The sequence below is a fragment of the Cyrtonyx montezumae genome, unplaced genomic scaffold, assembly GCF_038088225.1.
Source record: "Cyrtonyx montezumae isolate F1298 unplaced genomic scaffold, pur_monq_1.0 scaffold_3, whole genome shotgun sequence".
Classification (NCBI taxonomy): domain Eukaryota; kingdom Metazoa; phylum Chordata; class Aves; order Galliformes; family Odontophoridae; genus Cyrtonyx; species Cyrtonyx montezumae.
Window position 1 is genome coordinate 158,423,465 of NW_027072034.1, and position 12,386 is coordinate 158,435,850.

Here is a 12,386-nt window from a genome sequence, read left to right on the forward strand (position 1 = left end):
AAAGCCAGAAGAAGTAGAAAAGGAGAGAAACCTTGTCTTCTTTTTTTCTTTTTTCTGTAGCTGGGAATACCCAGTGCTTTGCTTCACTTGGAGCAGCCAATTTCTGCCTGATCCTCAGTACAGACAGCTGGTTCCTTAAGCAAGGTGAACAATGGATGCTCAGCTTGCCTAGCCCACAGCTGCAGCAGGGACAGTGGCATAGACATGGCTGACTACAGCCTTATGGAGTCCTTTAGAGATGCTTAGGAGCTTACCCTCACCCAGATGAGCTTAGCATCCAACCCCTCTGGGTGTCCACTTGTTTCATTAAGTGAAGTTTCTCATCACTATCATGCTTCCTTTAGCATGGCAGAAATAGAAGCTCTTACAGGGCTGGGTACCTGAAGGTCTGGCTTGGCTTTTCTGCCTCCCCCCAGAGTTTTTTACGTGCTCTTGCAAACAGGACCACGCAGAGCCTAATGCTGGGTTTCCACCCAAGCTCAAAGCATGCACGTAACCACGTAAAGGTTATGGCTCTTGAGCACGAGCTCTGCTTCCCCCTGTACATTTTCCACTCAGCCAAGAAACTGATCTTTTACATACGAATGTTTATTGACAGAAATACATGATGCTTTCAAAATATATTTGTAGGAAAATGCAAGAATAATCTCTACAATCCAGTTCCTCATTAAATTCCAGTGTAAATCAGACTCCTGTCCCCAAGAGAGATGCTGTCATACAGTACGTGAGAGCTCTACGATATCTGCAAGGTTCAATGGGCAGCTGCCTCGGGAAAGAGGTTCTCCATCTGCAGCCCACTGTGGTTTCTATCTTCAGCTGTAGGCAAATCACAGCATCAACCTGCTCAGTTGGGTCATGGCACTGTGAGTGGGAGATAAATGGTCCTAAAGTATTTACATGCTCCTTCTGAATCTGCAAATAGAAAAAGTCTCTTGCAAGAACATCAGAACTGCTTACAAAAGTCTTACCAGAAGGTAAGAGTAGTAGTCCTTGTACAACGTGTTGGACGTTAAAGCTATTTTGGGGAAGAGGAGCGAGGGGAAGGAGAGGGAGGAAACACATGGGTAGATCTTCCTTTTTGGTCTAACAGTTATGGCTACAGTCTATGAAGGGACATATTAAGGCCAAAGATGCTGCATTTCCTACCTGATTTATTATCTTTTTTTTGGAAAGAAAAAAAAAAAGTATTACCAACATAAAAACTTTCCCAAGGAAATAGTTCTTTAAATAGGGGAAGGAAAATCTACTATAAAATATTAGTGGTTTAAAAATACGGTGTCTGGAAAAATAAATAAATGTACAATTCCTATTCAAATATAAATCACTGTAAGCACTTGCTGAGCAGTTAATATCTCCACTGGTCTCTGCTCTGAAAGATTTGAGGTTGCTTGATCTCAAGACTTCGTAGGGTTCTCTGGGAAAGTCTTTGGACCTGATTCATTAAAGCACTTTGGCATCTCTTCACTGGAAGGGGATCGTAGGCACGTACTGCTTTTATCTCATGCTTAGGACAGAAACGTGAGTCCAAAGACCCATACTGGGCAGCTGGGAAGCAACATGCTTCCAAAAGCATTACAGACAACCAGAGTGGTTCCTTAAGGCTGGTTTGGATTGGTTAAGAGCTGAACGTGCTTCTGCCCACCCCAAGACCAAACTGCCACATTAACATGATGCTGACGAGCAGCAGTGTGGGGTTATCCAAGCATCTTCAGCAGGGAGATGTTCTCCTGCTGTGTGATGAGTTGTGATCCCCTACCAGACCGGCCTTTAGCTTTTTTAATCTTTTTTTTTTCTTTTTTATACCTTTTTTTTATTTTATTTTCCCCCTCCATAACTGCTTCCCCGTAGTGCAGTGCACAGATAAGTGAAGTGTGCGGAGTACATTGCTAATGAATAGCAGTAATATTTACATACAAAAATAGATAGGCTTGAACGCTTCCAACAATATCCTTCAGTGTGGGAGAGAAGGAAAACAGCTGGCCCATGCAAGAAGATGCATCTTCTGTCAGCTTCTGTCCTGGGGCCATTCTAATTGTGAGCAACTGATGGACTAGAGCAGAGTTTTGCCAACGTTTCCATTTCTCCTCACCTCTTTATCTTCGCCCATCTTCTGGGACAGCCCTGGGAATGGCTCCTCCGTTGCATTGACCTGGAGCTCCTTTGCCTCACCAGGATCACTGCACAACACCTCAATGTAAGCATTTCTGCCTCCTCGGAGATCTTCAAACCCACCTGGACACGATCCTGGGCAGAGCTCTGGAGGTCCCTGCTGGAGCAGGGATTAGACCAGATGCACCCACAGGTCTGTTCCAACCTTAGCGTGGTGAGATGCAGGAGATGCCCTCATCCAAGGGACTTCAGGTCCTTTCCATGCCAGACTACCTGCTGTGAAACTCTCCCCATCCTTCTAGAGCCACTGAGGAGCTGTTGTAGGAAAGGGAAAACCAGAAACGACCTTATTCCAGCCATTTTCTGCTCCCTTTTTTTTTCCCTTTAAAGATTTGCTGCAAAGGGAGATCTTGACAGTAGACAGAGGCTCAGTGTGAGCCTTGCTGAAGGCTTCTTCACAGACTCTGCTATTTTAAGTACTTCTGAAGAAGAAAACCTCGAGGACGAGGATGGAGATCACCAACCTCATGGGGAGGTAACACCAAGGGCTGAATGGATGGAAAACTGAGTGCAGCCAAGCTGCCTGGCTCACACCTCTGCTGCTCATTTATCATTTCTGTAGCTAGAACAAGAGAACATGAGCACAGAAATCCCTGCGAGAACAAACCATCACTGTACGCATCACCATCGGCCTCAGGAGAAAATGGGTGTGCTGTATTACTACAGGAAGGTGATCAGATGCCTCTGTAGGTAAAAGCAGCCACAGAGCTGTCTGTGCTAGAGCTGGGCTCCTTTACAGTCAAAACCACCAACAGTGTTGGATTGGTCTTCATCTCATTAAACTCTTCCTTGGAGATATAACATCGAGGAGCAACACCTTGTCCTCTCCCTCTCATTGGACGGTGCTGCACTCTCCCCTTCACCTCTCCCCATCTGTAACCAGAAGCTGCCCCAGCCCTTTGTGGGGCTGCCAAAGGCAGTGTGGCCTCAACACCCCCTGACCACCCACACCTGGATGCACACATTTGCTTACATCACAAAGTGCAGCCAACGTGCATTTTTAGCTGGCAGTTGGGTGAGGATGGAAAGTGGCTAAGAAAGGAGCAAACAGACTGCTCCAGCTCTTTCTGCTCAGTGCTTGGGTGTTTCACAAGGGAGCTGTATGGGAGGACGATGATTAAACAGCACGGGCCAGAGGATTTCTCTAGTTCTGTGTGCCAGGTGCCAGCTCACTATCAGGAGCTGTGCTCCCTCTCCCATCCTGATTACATTTCTTTCTACTTTTTAAGTCACTTGGAAGCTGCAGGATGCACTAGGATGGAGAACAAGAAGGGATACAGCATCCCTGCTGCTAGAAAGCCTCAAGCATCCCTGTTTAGAGACAGCAGAGCAGCACAGCCATCCCTGCTAAGATTGGCCAATCTGCTGGACAGCTCCCCAGGAGCACCCATAGGTGACAGAGCTGCTGGACTGGATGTGGCCACTGTGTTGTGTTGGTGATGTGCCATGGAGGTGTCTTCTCGTGTCCTTCTCTTCCATCCTTCACCCTGTGTGGTGGCTGGGATCAGCTCACAAGGGGTTTTTCTGGGGTTTGTTGGGAATTCTGCCTTCTTTTGGAATTGTGTACGTGTATGGGGGGGGTTACATTTGTTCTGTGTTTTAGGGAAAGGGATTAGGTGTTTCAGGGGGTTGTTTTTTCCTTGCTCAAATCCTGCACCCTATAAATGTGTGTCCTCCTCTTCCTCTAGGTCTTCCTTCATGATGGTGTCCAGAGGAACGATCCAGCTGTCCCCCAACTCCCCATTAAGGTTCACCTTCTTCTCCTGCATTTCAGAACCGGTTTCCATCACCTCCAGTGTGGGATTATCATGGTAGCCATTCTCCATTGTCTGTAGCTCCTCTGTCAGGCGCTGCTGTGAGGAAAGAAAACCCAAAAACCCCAGTGAGGAAGGGCCTGGCTGTGCTATATGCCCAGCATTCGTCACCTCCCAGCCTGATGAGGCTGCAACATGTATAGATGTACAGATTTAGAATTGCAAAGACTCCATGCTGAGTTTGAGGCTGCAGTCAGCAAGGTGGGAGCATGGAGCTGGATGGATACAGAGACTGCTGATGGTAGGAGGAGGAAGGAGCAGCCAGAGATGAGCAGAGAATCTCTCATACAGTTGTCTGGTCATGGGGTTGTGTCCCCACGTTACCCCCTGGGAGGAGTCCAGCACCAGAGGCAAAGCATCCTTGACTTGCCTCAACTCTGTGTCCCTACTCCTGCCTCCCCAGCCCCACCTCTGCACCCTTGTTTCTCTTTAACTGCTTGATTTCTATTCTTTTCACCCCTTGGCAGTTCCCAGCTTGCAGATTCTGTTGGCCCATGTATTCCAAATCCACACCCCATCCTGGAGCTCCTGTTGGAAACCAGTTTCCATCCTTCCTTCCATCTATCCCCCATCCCCCTGAGCATGAACACTTGTGGCTAGGCCCATCCCCTCGTTCCTCAGGAGTGGTGAACCAGGCACTGAATCACCCGGTGCTCAGAGCCATGCTATTCCAAGCTGCACCTCAGCCCCACAGAGGCTCTCTTTTCACCTCCAGTGTCAGCAGCATCCCTATCTCATCCCAACGCTGCATTCACTGCAGCGACTCATTCAGCCCCATCCCATCCCACAGTGATTTACAGAGGAGCTGCACTCCTACATTATCCCTTTTTCTAGGGCTCTCTGTTTGCATTCCTGGGAAAATCCTCCCGGCTTTACAGTTGATTTATTTAACTGCTCCTAACAAATGCTGGGAGCTGGGTGTGGGAGGAAATCCTTGGAAGGGGGAGAAGGAAAAGGATGGAGCAGCGGAACCGCGGGGCTGGGAGCTAGCAGGCACTGCAGGAGGGGACGGCGGAGCCAGAGGGATGCTCAGAAGCAGGAGGGGTCACCGGAGCCCTCGAGGTGTGGGAGGATGCTGTACAGCCCCCCTGGTAGAGGGATGCTGGGGCAGCGCTTTCTTCCCCCTGCAGCAAAGGGGTGCTCCCAAGCTTTAGTAGGCTTTAGTCCTGTTATAAAAGCTGCTGACCACTGCGGAGGGGGGAGAGCTGAGTTTGGGGGGAAGGAGGGGAGGAACAGATGCGGCGCCCGCCCGTCCGCTCCCTGCGTTTCATTGAACTCACATTAAAGATCAGGATGGCACGTCCATCATCAAACCCGGGGAGATCAGGGTGGATGTGCTGGTTATTTCCCAGGTGAAACAACAGCGGGGGTTGGGGAGGAGGGGTGGGGGGATTTAAAAAGGGGAAGGGAGAAAAAAAAATGGGGGGAAAAAAAAAAAAGACAAAACAGAACAAAACTTTCAAGTCATTTTTGAAAAGAAGCAGGAGGAAAACAAACAGAAAAGAGGAAAAAGACATCCAAAATCAAACGCAAAATGGAGAAATGCTTTTGACTTGCTAAAATACTTCAGCAACTGCTCAGAAAAAGATCTTTTCCCATGCTCTGAGCAAGAGGCCATCAACGTGCCAAGGAAACTGTTCTATCTCTATGGCCACTGGGTGCTCTTACCTTTCTGCTCTGTGTTACTTAAAGACACGCATCCCAGTCACTAAAAATACCCAATTTCTTTCAGCTCTGTGAACACTACAGGCCAAGAGCATCACGTTGCTGCCTGCTCCTCCAGGACAGCAGCACGTGGTGTCGATGCCCTTCTGCTGTCCTCCCTAACTCCCAAAGGCATTTTTCAAAGAAACTTCTAGGCTGGAAAAGACCTTCATGATCATCAGCCTGACCTACCAAGTCCCATTGCTAAACCTTAGTGCTGCATTTATTTTTCTGATAAATATTTTGGGTATTTTGGGGGATGAAGGGGAAGAACGGGTGGCTTTGAAGGCAAGATTTGGGTTGAGAAAAGCTTTTTCATCAGCATTACACTGTGACCCAAGGAAGTCGCTCAGCTGGCCTGGGTGGCAGCAGGGATGAGTGCTGCTCGTTGCTATAACCATGAACCACCAGCCCCCCATTCTCCTGATTTTCACCATGCTCTGTCTTTGGGGTGCTCTGCCAACACTCTGAAAGGGCAACTACTGCCCCTTTAAAGCACCTGCAGCACTCAGGCATCATTGCACTGTGATGCTGCCCTGCAACCCCTTGAGTGATACTCAAAGGTGACGCCAGCACAGCAAGCCAGGACATCTCCACCAGCAGAGGTGAAGACTTCATCTTCTGTGGGGTAAGGAGGTTTGGGGATGCTCCTCCCACCCAACTCTGACCATACCTGGCTCTTCTTTTGGGAGAAACGTTGGTGACAGCAGCCATAGATGGCTGCGACGAGCAGCAGGGAGCCAGCCAGGGTGACGATGGTGATAATGAGGGGCGTGCTGAACTGATCCTTGATCTCCTCCTCCATCTCCTGGTTGAGGTAGGTGACGTTGGTGATGCCAAGCTGTCAAGGGAGGAGTGGGCCACGCTTCAAGAAGGGTTCCTTGGATGGGAAGGATAGCCACCCCATGCCACCCTCCTGTAAGGACATCCCTCATCTTGACCCTGGGGATCTTCTTACCTTCTCTAACTCATTCGTTTTTTCTTTCAGCTCTTCAAAGACTGTTTCAGGGTCCAGAAGGCCTGGGAGGAGACACAAGTGCAGAGGGAAAAGGTTAAGGCACCAGCTCCTGCTCAGTGTTAGAGGCAGACAGAGCTGTGTGGTCATGGAGCCCAGCCTTCATGGCTCTCTAAAGCCATCCAAGGAACTGGAACCTATTTGTCCAGGGGACAGCCCTGCAAACCAAAGTTGTTCCTGTCTCTCCAAAGGAGCCATTGGAGAAATATCCAAGCTTGATCCTACACCCAAGAAAGGAGTGATACTGCCATAGTAGAGGAAGTGGGACACTATTTCTCAGCTGCAGCCTGATAGCTCATGCGACCTTTTCCTTAAAGCTGACCCTTTCCATCCCTTGCAGGTTGTTTTTGGGATAGAAGCTGCAGCTGATGAAATCCCACATAGGCAAGCAGCTGGCTTTCCCTTGGTCTCCTAGCTCTGGGCTGTGTAAACACCTCTAGGGAACTTCATGTTGGTTGGCAGTTCTCAAATGGGACCAGTAAGAGGCTGTAACCAGCTGTTCAAGGCTGTGGCGCCTCAATTCCCTAATGATCCCATGCTCAAGCAACATTTGGAGCTGGTTTTACCTAAAGGGCTCAGATATGGACAAGAAACCCCATTCCATGTTCCTCTGGTGAGGAATTTTACCCAGAAATTGGCTTTTCATAATTCAGGAGGTGTTTTTGCTCCTGAAGACTGGTCCCTGCTTTGATTTATCACAAACAGAAGGATCTGGTGGGGTCAGGCTTGCACTGAGGAGCAAAACTCCTTTTGGTGCTCCCTGGGTCTCTTCCAAACCAGTGAGACAGGGCAACCTGAAGAAAGGAGACCCTCACCCAAGCTCTGGTAGACATCACTGGACCTCCAGTTGGTATCACAACCGTGAACCCCCAACCCTCATCCCACCCTATCCCACTGGGCAGGACATGGGCCCATACTCACGATGGACAACGGCGTGCACGGCCCAGCGATGGGGGTTGGAGGAGGCCAGTGTCACCGTGCACCTGTCCCTCTTGCTGTCGAACGCGTGCCTCCTGCCCGAGCAGAAGAACTCAAAGAAGGACTCGTTGGCACTGGCATTCTTCCAGTCATCCTGTGGTGACAACATGGGGTTGGCACCGCTGCCCGCACCCAGCACCCCAAAGCATCACATCCCTTGCCCAGGGCAGCTGGGGATCAGAGCATCATTTAGGAAGGAAAAGACCTCAAGACCATCAAGTCCAACCGCCAACTTGACTAACGGAGTCCCATCAGAGTATTGTGTCCCTCAGTGCCACATCCACATGTCTTAAATGCCTCCAAGAATGGGGACAACTCCACTTCCCTGGCCAAACACATCCCAGTGCTTGAGCACTCTGTGTGAGGAAAAATTCTTCCTTATGTCCAATCTAAATCAGCCCCTGTGGCACTACTTGAGATCCCAACATAGGATGCTGTGGCCATCCCCCTCCCTATCCGCCTGCTGCCGGCCTTCCCAGGGAACAGGAAAAGTTCAGAAGTTGTTTCTTTACAAAAAAGCCGAGCTCTTGGCTGCTGTTCCTCACTGGGGCCCTTATCTGAGAGCCACAGCTTTTGGTGTTCCAGGAATAGCAGGTCCCCAGGGGAAGTGGGGTGTGGAGGCTGCAGCGGGAATGGGATGGGGTTGTGACGCCCTAAAGACATCTGCAGCCTTCCCACCTCCTGCACTCCTGCCCTTCAGGGATACCCCATGGTTCTGTTTTGCCTGTGGAGACAAGAGAAAGGATTTTGCTTCTGTACGAATGGGACCACCTCTGGAGAGGTGAGCCTGAAGGAGCACTGGTGGGATGAAGGTGGAGGGATGGATGACATCCATAGCCCCACTGGGATGCTCCTGAGGCTCTTAGCACGTGTCCAATGTCCTCCAACAGCTAGGAGCTCAATAAAGAAGGTGTAAATGCTCAGCTGCCTGCATGCACGGATCCTGCTCAGGAGATGTACAATAGCATGCATAGCTTCTGCGTGCACTGCTCCTTGCATGCACAAGTCATGCATGTGTAGCTCCTGTAGGCACTGTTGCTGCATGCACAGCTCCACACACACACAAATCCCATGTGCACAAGTCTGACAAGCAAATATCCTCCACGTGCATCCCCTGTGTGCAGGAAGAAAGCTGTCTTCTCCAGGGCTTTTCTCTGCACTTGAGCATCCCACCACTCCTCCCACCACCCTACACATAAGTCATTGGCAATGCTTTTTTTTTTTACTTCTTGAGCTCAAACTCCTGCCTTCAAAGGGTGATGAGCACCACACTGCTGGATGTTAAACCTGTCTATAGGCTGACTGGGAGGGATTTGCCCTTTCTCAGTTCAGAGCACGGCAGGGGGCCATGGCACAGTCATAGGGATGCCCCAGCCCTGTGCTCTCTAAGTCCTGGAGCCGCTCACATTCCTTGGCTGGAGTTGAGAGGCGCTGCCGAGCAGTGCAGATCCGGTTCCCACACTGGCAGGGAACTAAAACCAACATCCCTGAGTGAGGTAATGGCACTTGAGTCAACAAACCTGTCCTGCCAGCTGGGGCATGACCTCTCCTGGAGCCTCAGTGGCTTGGGGACTGTCCTGTTGTCTCCAGCCTGGAGGTAGGAAAGTAGATTTTGGGAAGTCTCATAATGGCTTTTGTGTCCCCAGCATGCTCCAAAGCCACTCGCTGGGTGCATCCCACCTTGGGAATGCATTGGAGGAGACCATGACCTCCCTGTGGGGTTGCTGTAGGGTTGTGTGGCTCAGCTGGAACTGACCACCATCTCCAGGTCACTTCCAACATTCTTACCTCCTACTCCCTCCAGTGCATTTTATTAGGGTTGAGATGAGGAACCAAGCAGTGAAGGAAAACCCAGCTGCACATGTTTTTTACAGGTTGCCCATAGAGATGGTGGATGCCCCATCCCTGGAGACATCCAAGATCAGGCTGAACAGGGCTCTGAGCAACCTGATGAAGCTGTACATATCCCTGTTCATTGCAGAGGATTTGGACTAGATGACCTTTAAAGGTCCCTTCCAACTCAAATGATTCTATGATTCTGTGATACACATGAGCTGAACCTTGGGAACATCACCTATGTAACACAAGGCATGGAGCTAATAAGCCTCATTAGGAAACTCATTAAGATCCCGCTGTCATCAAAGGAAGGAAAAAGGGGAATAGGGAGTGTGGAGGAACCTGGACCAAAATGTTCAGCACTGGTTGAAAGCATCACCTGAAGAGGAAGGATTCTGGGAAGCAACAAACCTGTAAAGACCTTCTGTTCCACCAGCAGTGTATCTGCTCCCCAGGAGAGTGGGCACAGCTCCGAGCTGCTGGAGCTCAAGGAGCATTAGGACAGCGCTTTCCAACACAGGGTTTGGATTTTGGGCGCTGCTGTGTGGAGCCAGGAGTTGGACTCCGTGGTTGGTGTGGGTCTCTTCCAACGTTCTGTGATTATTTTGAATTATTTCTGAATTTACTGCAGTGCTGTGATTCCCAGGTTCAGTCCCAACCTTTTGACATGGTCCTGCCCCAGTGCTGATGCCCCAGGGGCACAGGGGAGGTCTGCAGTGCCCCCTCCTCTGCCAGGTGTGGCATGGGCACATCCCCTACCCCTGCACTGCCCTCACCATGCTCTGCCCAGCTCCTCATGGAGCTGAGTTCTCAGCACAGTGCACTCCCCATCCTGGCTTGATCTTACAGACCAGGATTTGAGCCATTTCTGGAACAGTTCTCCGTATAGTGCACATTTTCCTGTTTTCCCACGGGCTGCAAAATGCAAAAGATTCTTTCACTTTGCTGTCAGGCTTTGGCTACAGACTTGTTTACTGGGCCTACAAAGCAGGGAAGCCAGATAGTGCCATTTCTGATATCTGCTCAGCTTGGGCAGAGGCACAAAATGTAGCAGAGCTTTCAGGGATTTGCTGAATGGGAAGCGGACGGGTGGGAGGTGTTTTGACAGCAGAGGAGAAGGATGCCACGGGAGGATGCACTCTTGCAGTCCTTCTGCAGCTGTTTCAAGATGCAACTATTATTTAGCACTAACACTGCCTCTGATGGTTTATCACATCCAGAGGAATGAAAGGAAAGCAGTGCAGCAGACTTGCTGGCTCACCAACAAGCACAGAGAATGCCAAGCTGTGGTGTCCACTAACCCCACAGCTTACTGGTGCATCACCATAGAATCATTATGGTTGGAAAAGATCACAAAGGTCATCCAGTCCAACCATCAGCCCATCCCCACCATGCCCACCAACCATGTCCCTCAGTGCCACATCTCCACATTCATCTCTTGAATGCCTCCAGGGACAGTGACTCCACCACCTCCCTGAGCAGCCTTTGCCAATGCATCACTACTCTTTCTGAGAAGTCAAGATCTGCCATTTGCTCTTGCTCTTTATCATAAAGCTAAAACGTCAGCCTACTCAAAAAATGCCATCTAATCACTCTATATAATCCCACTGATTACAGGAAATCTGTTGTTCCCACAAGAATATTTTTGCAGATGGGTATCCAGCAGATACCAGCCAGCACTGTGTGTGGATAGCCTCCAGGATAAGGGTCTTGGTGTATGTTCTTGACTTGGGTTCACCTTTCCCTCACCTTGGAACTACAGTTAACCACTTGCTGTTCCCACTGAGGGTTTGAAACAATCAAGAAGGAGCTTTCTGATGACTTTAGGGTTTTCTGAGAGCTGATTTAGTATCAAGACCCAGAATCCAGGCTGCTGTGCTTCCTGGTTGCTCTGCAGCTCAAGCCACCCTCAAATGTTTTGGGGTTTGGGGATGACCTTCTGTCCTCTCTGAAGTCAAAGGCAGAGCTTCCCCATTAGCTTTTGAAGAGGGATGGTTTCACTTTCTAGAACTTCTCATTGCTCTTTTCTGAAACCTGACAGATTGAATCCCTCCCCTTGAGCAAGAAGACATGGACATGTGCTTTGGCCACATCTCCCACGGGAGAAACTGCGGGATGTGGGTTTACATTTACCATTTTACATCCCCAAAGTGCTTGCAAATTTTGAGGAAATTAGTGTGATCCCCATAGGCTCACATCTTAGAGTGCCGCAGGTTATAAGCTGATCTGTCAGCAGCCCCAGCTGCTTGTCCTACAGAAAAAGCCAAAAGGAACCCATACTTACACAAGTTTTAGCTTCTTTCAGATTTATGATGGGCCACATCTCTCGTATCTGGTCTTTACAAATGACCTGGAAGGAAAGAAGAGAAGCAACTGTCAGTCACTGCTGTAGGTTGAAGGACAGTCCACCACTCACACGAGACAACCCAACCAAAGCTCTGATCTGTTTTATTGAAATAAGTCAGGCCCTGCAGCCCCCCACTCAACAACTTCTGTGTGTAAGGGTTCTCCTGGGCAACTCAAAGGGCTGCCTGCAGTATATTTGTTAATATGCTTCCCAAAGCAGGTTTAGGATTTGCAGTACAAAGTGGGCAGGAGAAAGATCCATGCAAGCGAGCCACGATACAGTTCCACCCTGCAAATAATGAACATTTAGAAACAGGATCCCTTTCCCTCCTCCCCAGCATTGGGGTTCTTCATTATCCTGACTTCTATTTTTAGATTCCCCTGCCCTTGCCAAGACATTTTCTGCTTTTATCATCCATGTACGGTTTATGCTCAATTGCAGTCTTTGCCCTCTTGTCGTGTCCAAGTCCATCCCAAGGCAAATCCTGCTCTCAATTACACTTGCCCTTCTCTTCCAAATTTCA

At 49.5% G+C, this 12,386-nt stretch overlaps 1 protein-coding gene across 3 annotated transcripts in view; it reads right to left on the reverse strand.

The window, feature by feature from the left end:
* Window positions 1-1,193: 1,193 nt before the first annotated feature.
* Window positions 1,194-12,386, reverse strand: part of PODXL (podocalyxin like) — a 41,234-nt gene continuing 30,041 nt past the window's right edge. For 2 of the 3 annotated variants that reach the window (XM_065743781.1, XM_065743780.1), the window contains exons 4-9: window positions 11,801-11,866; window positions 7,624-7,774; window positions 6,646-6,707; window positions 6,361-6,528; window positions 5,264-5,320; window positions 1,194-4,022 (exon numbers count right to left, since the gene is read on the reverse strand). In XM_065743781.1, the coding sequence (XP_065599853.1) occupies window positions 3,828-4,022; window positions 5,264-5,320; window positions 6,361-6,528; window positions 6,646-6,707; window positions 7,624-7,774; window positions 11,801-11,866 (699 nt within the window). In that variant the 3' untranslated portion in view covers window positions 1,194-3,827. The remainder of the gene's footprint in view (window positions 4,023-5,263; window positions 5,321-6,360; window positions 6,529-6,645; window positions 6,708-7,623; window positions 7,775-11,800; window positions 11,867-12,386) is intronic. The other variant, XM_065743782.1, reaches the window with a different exon arrangement.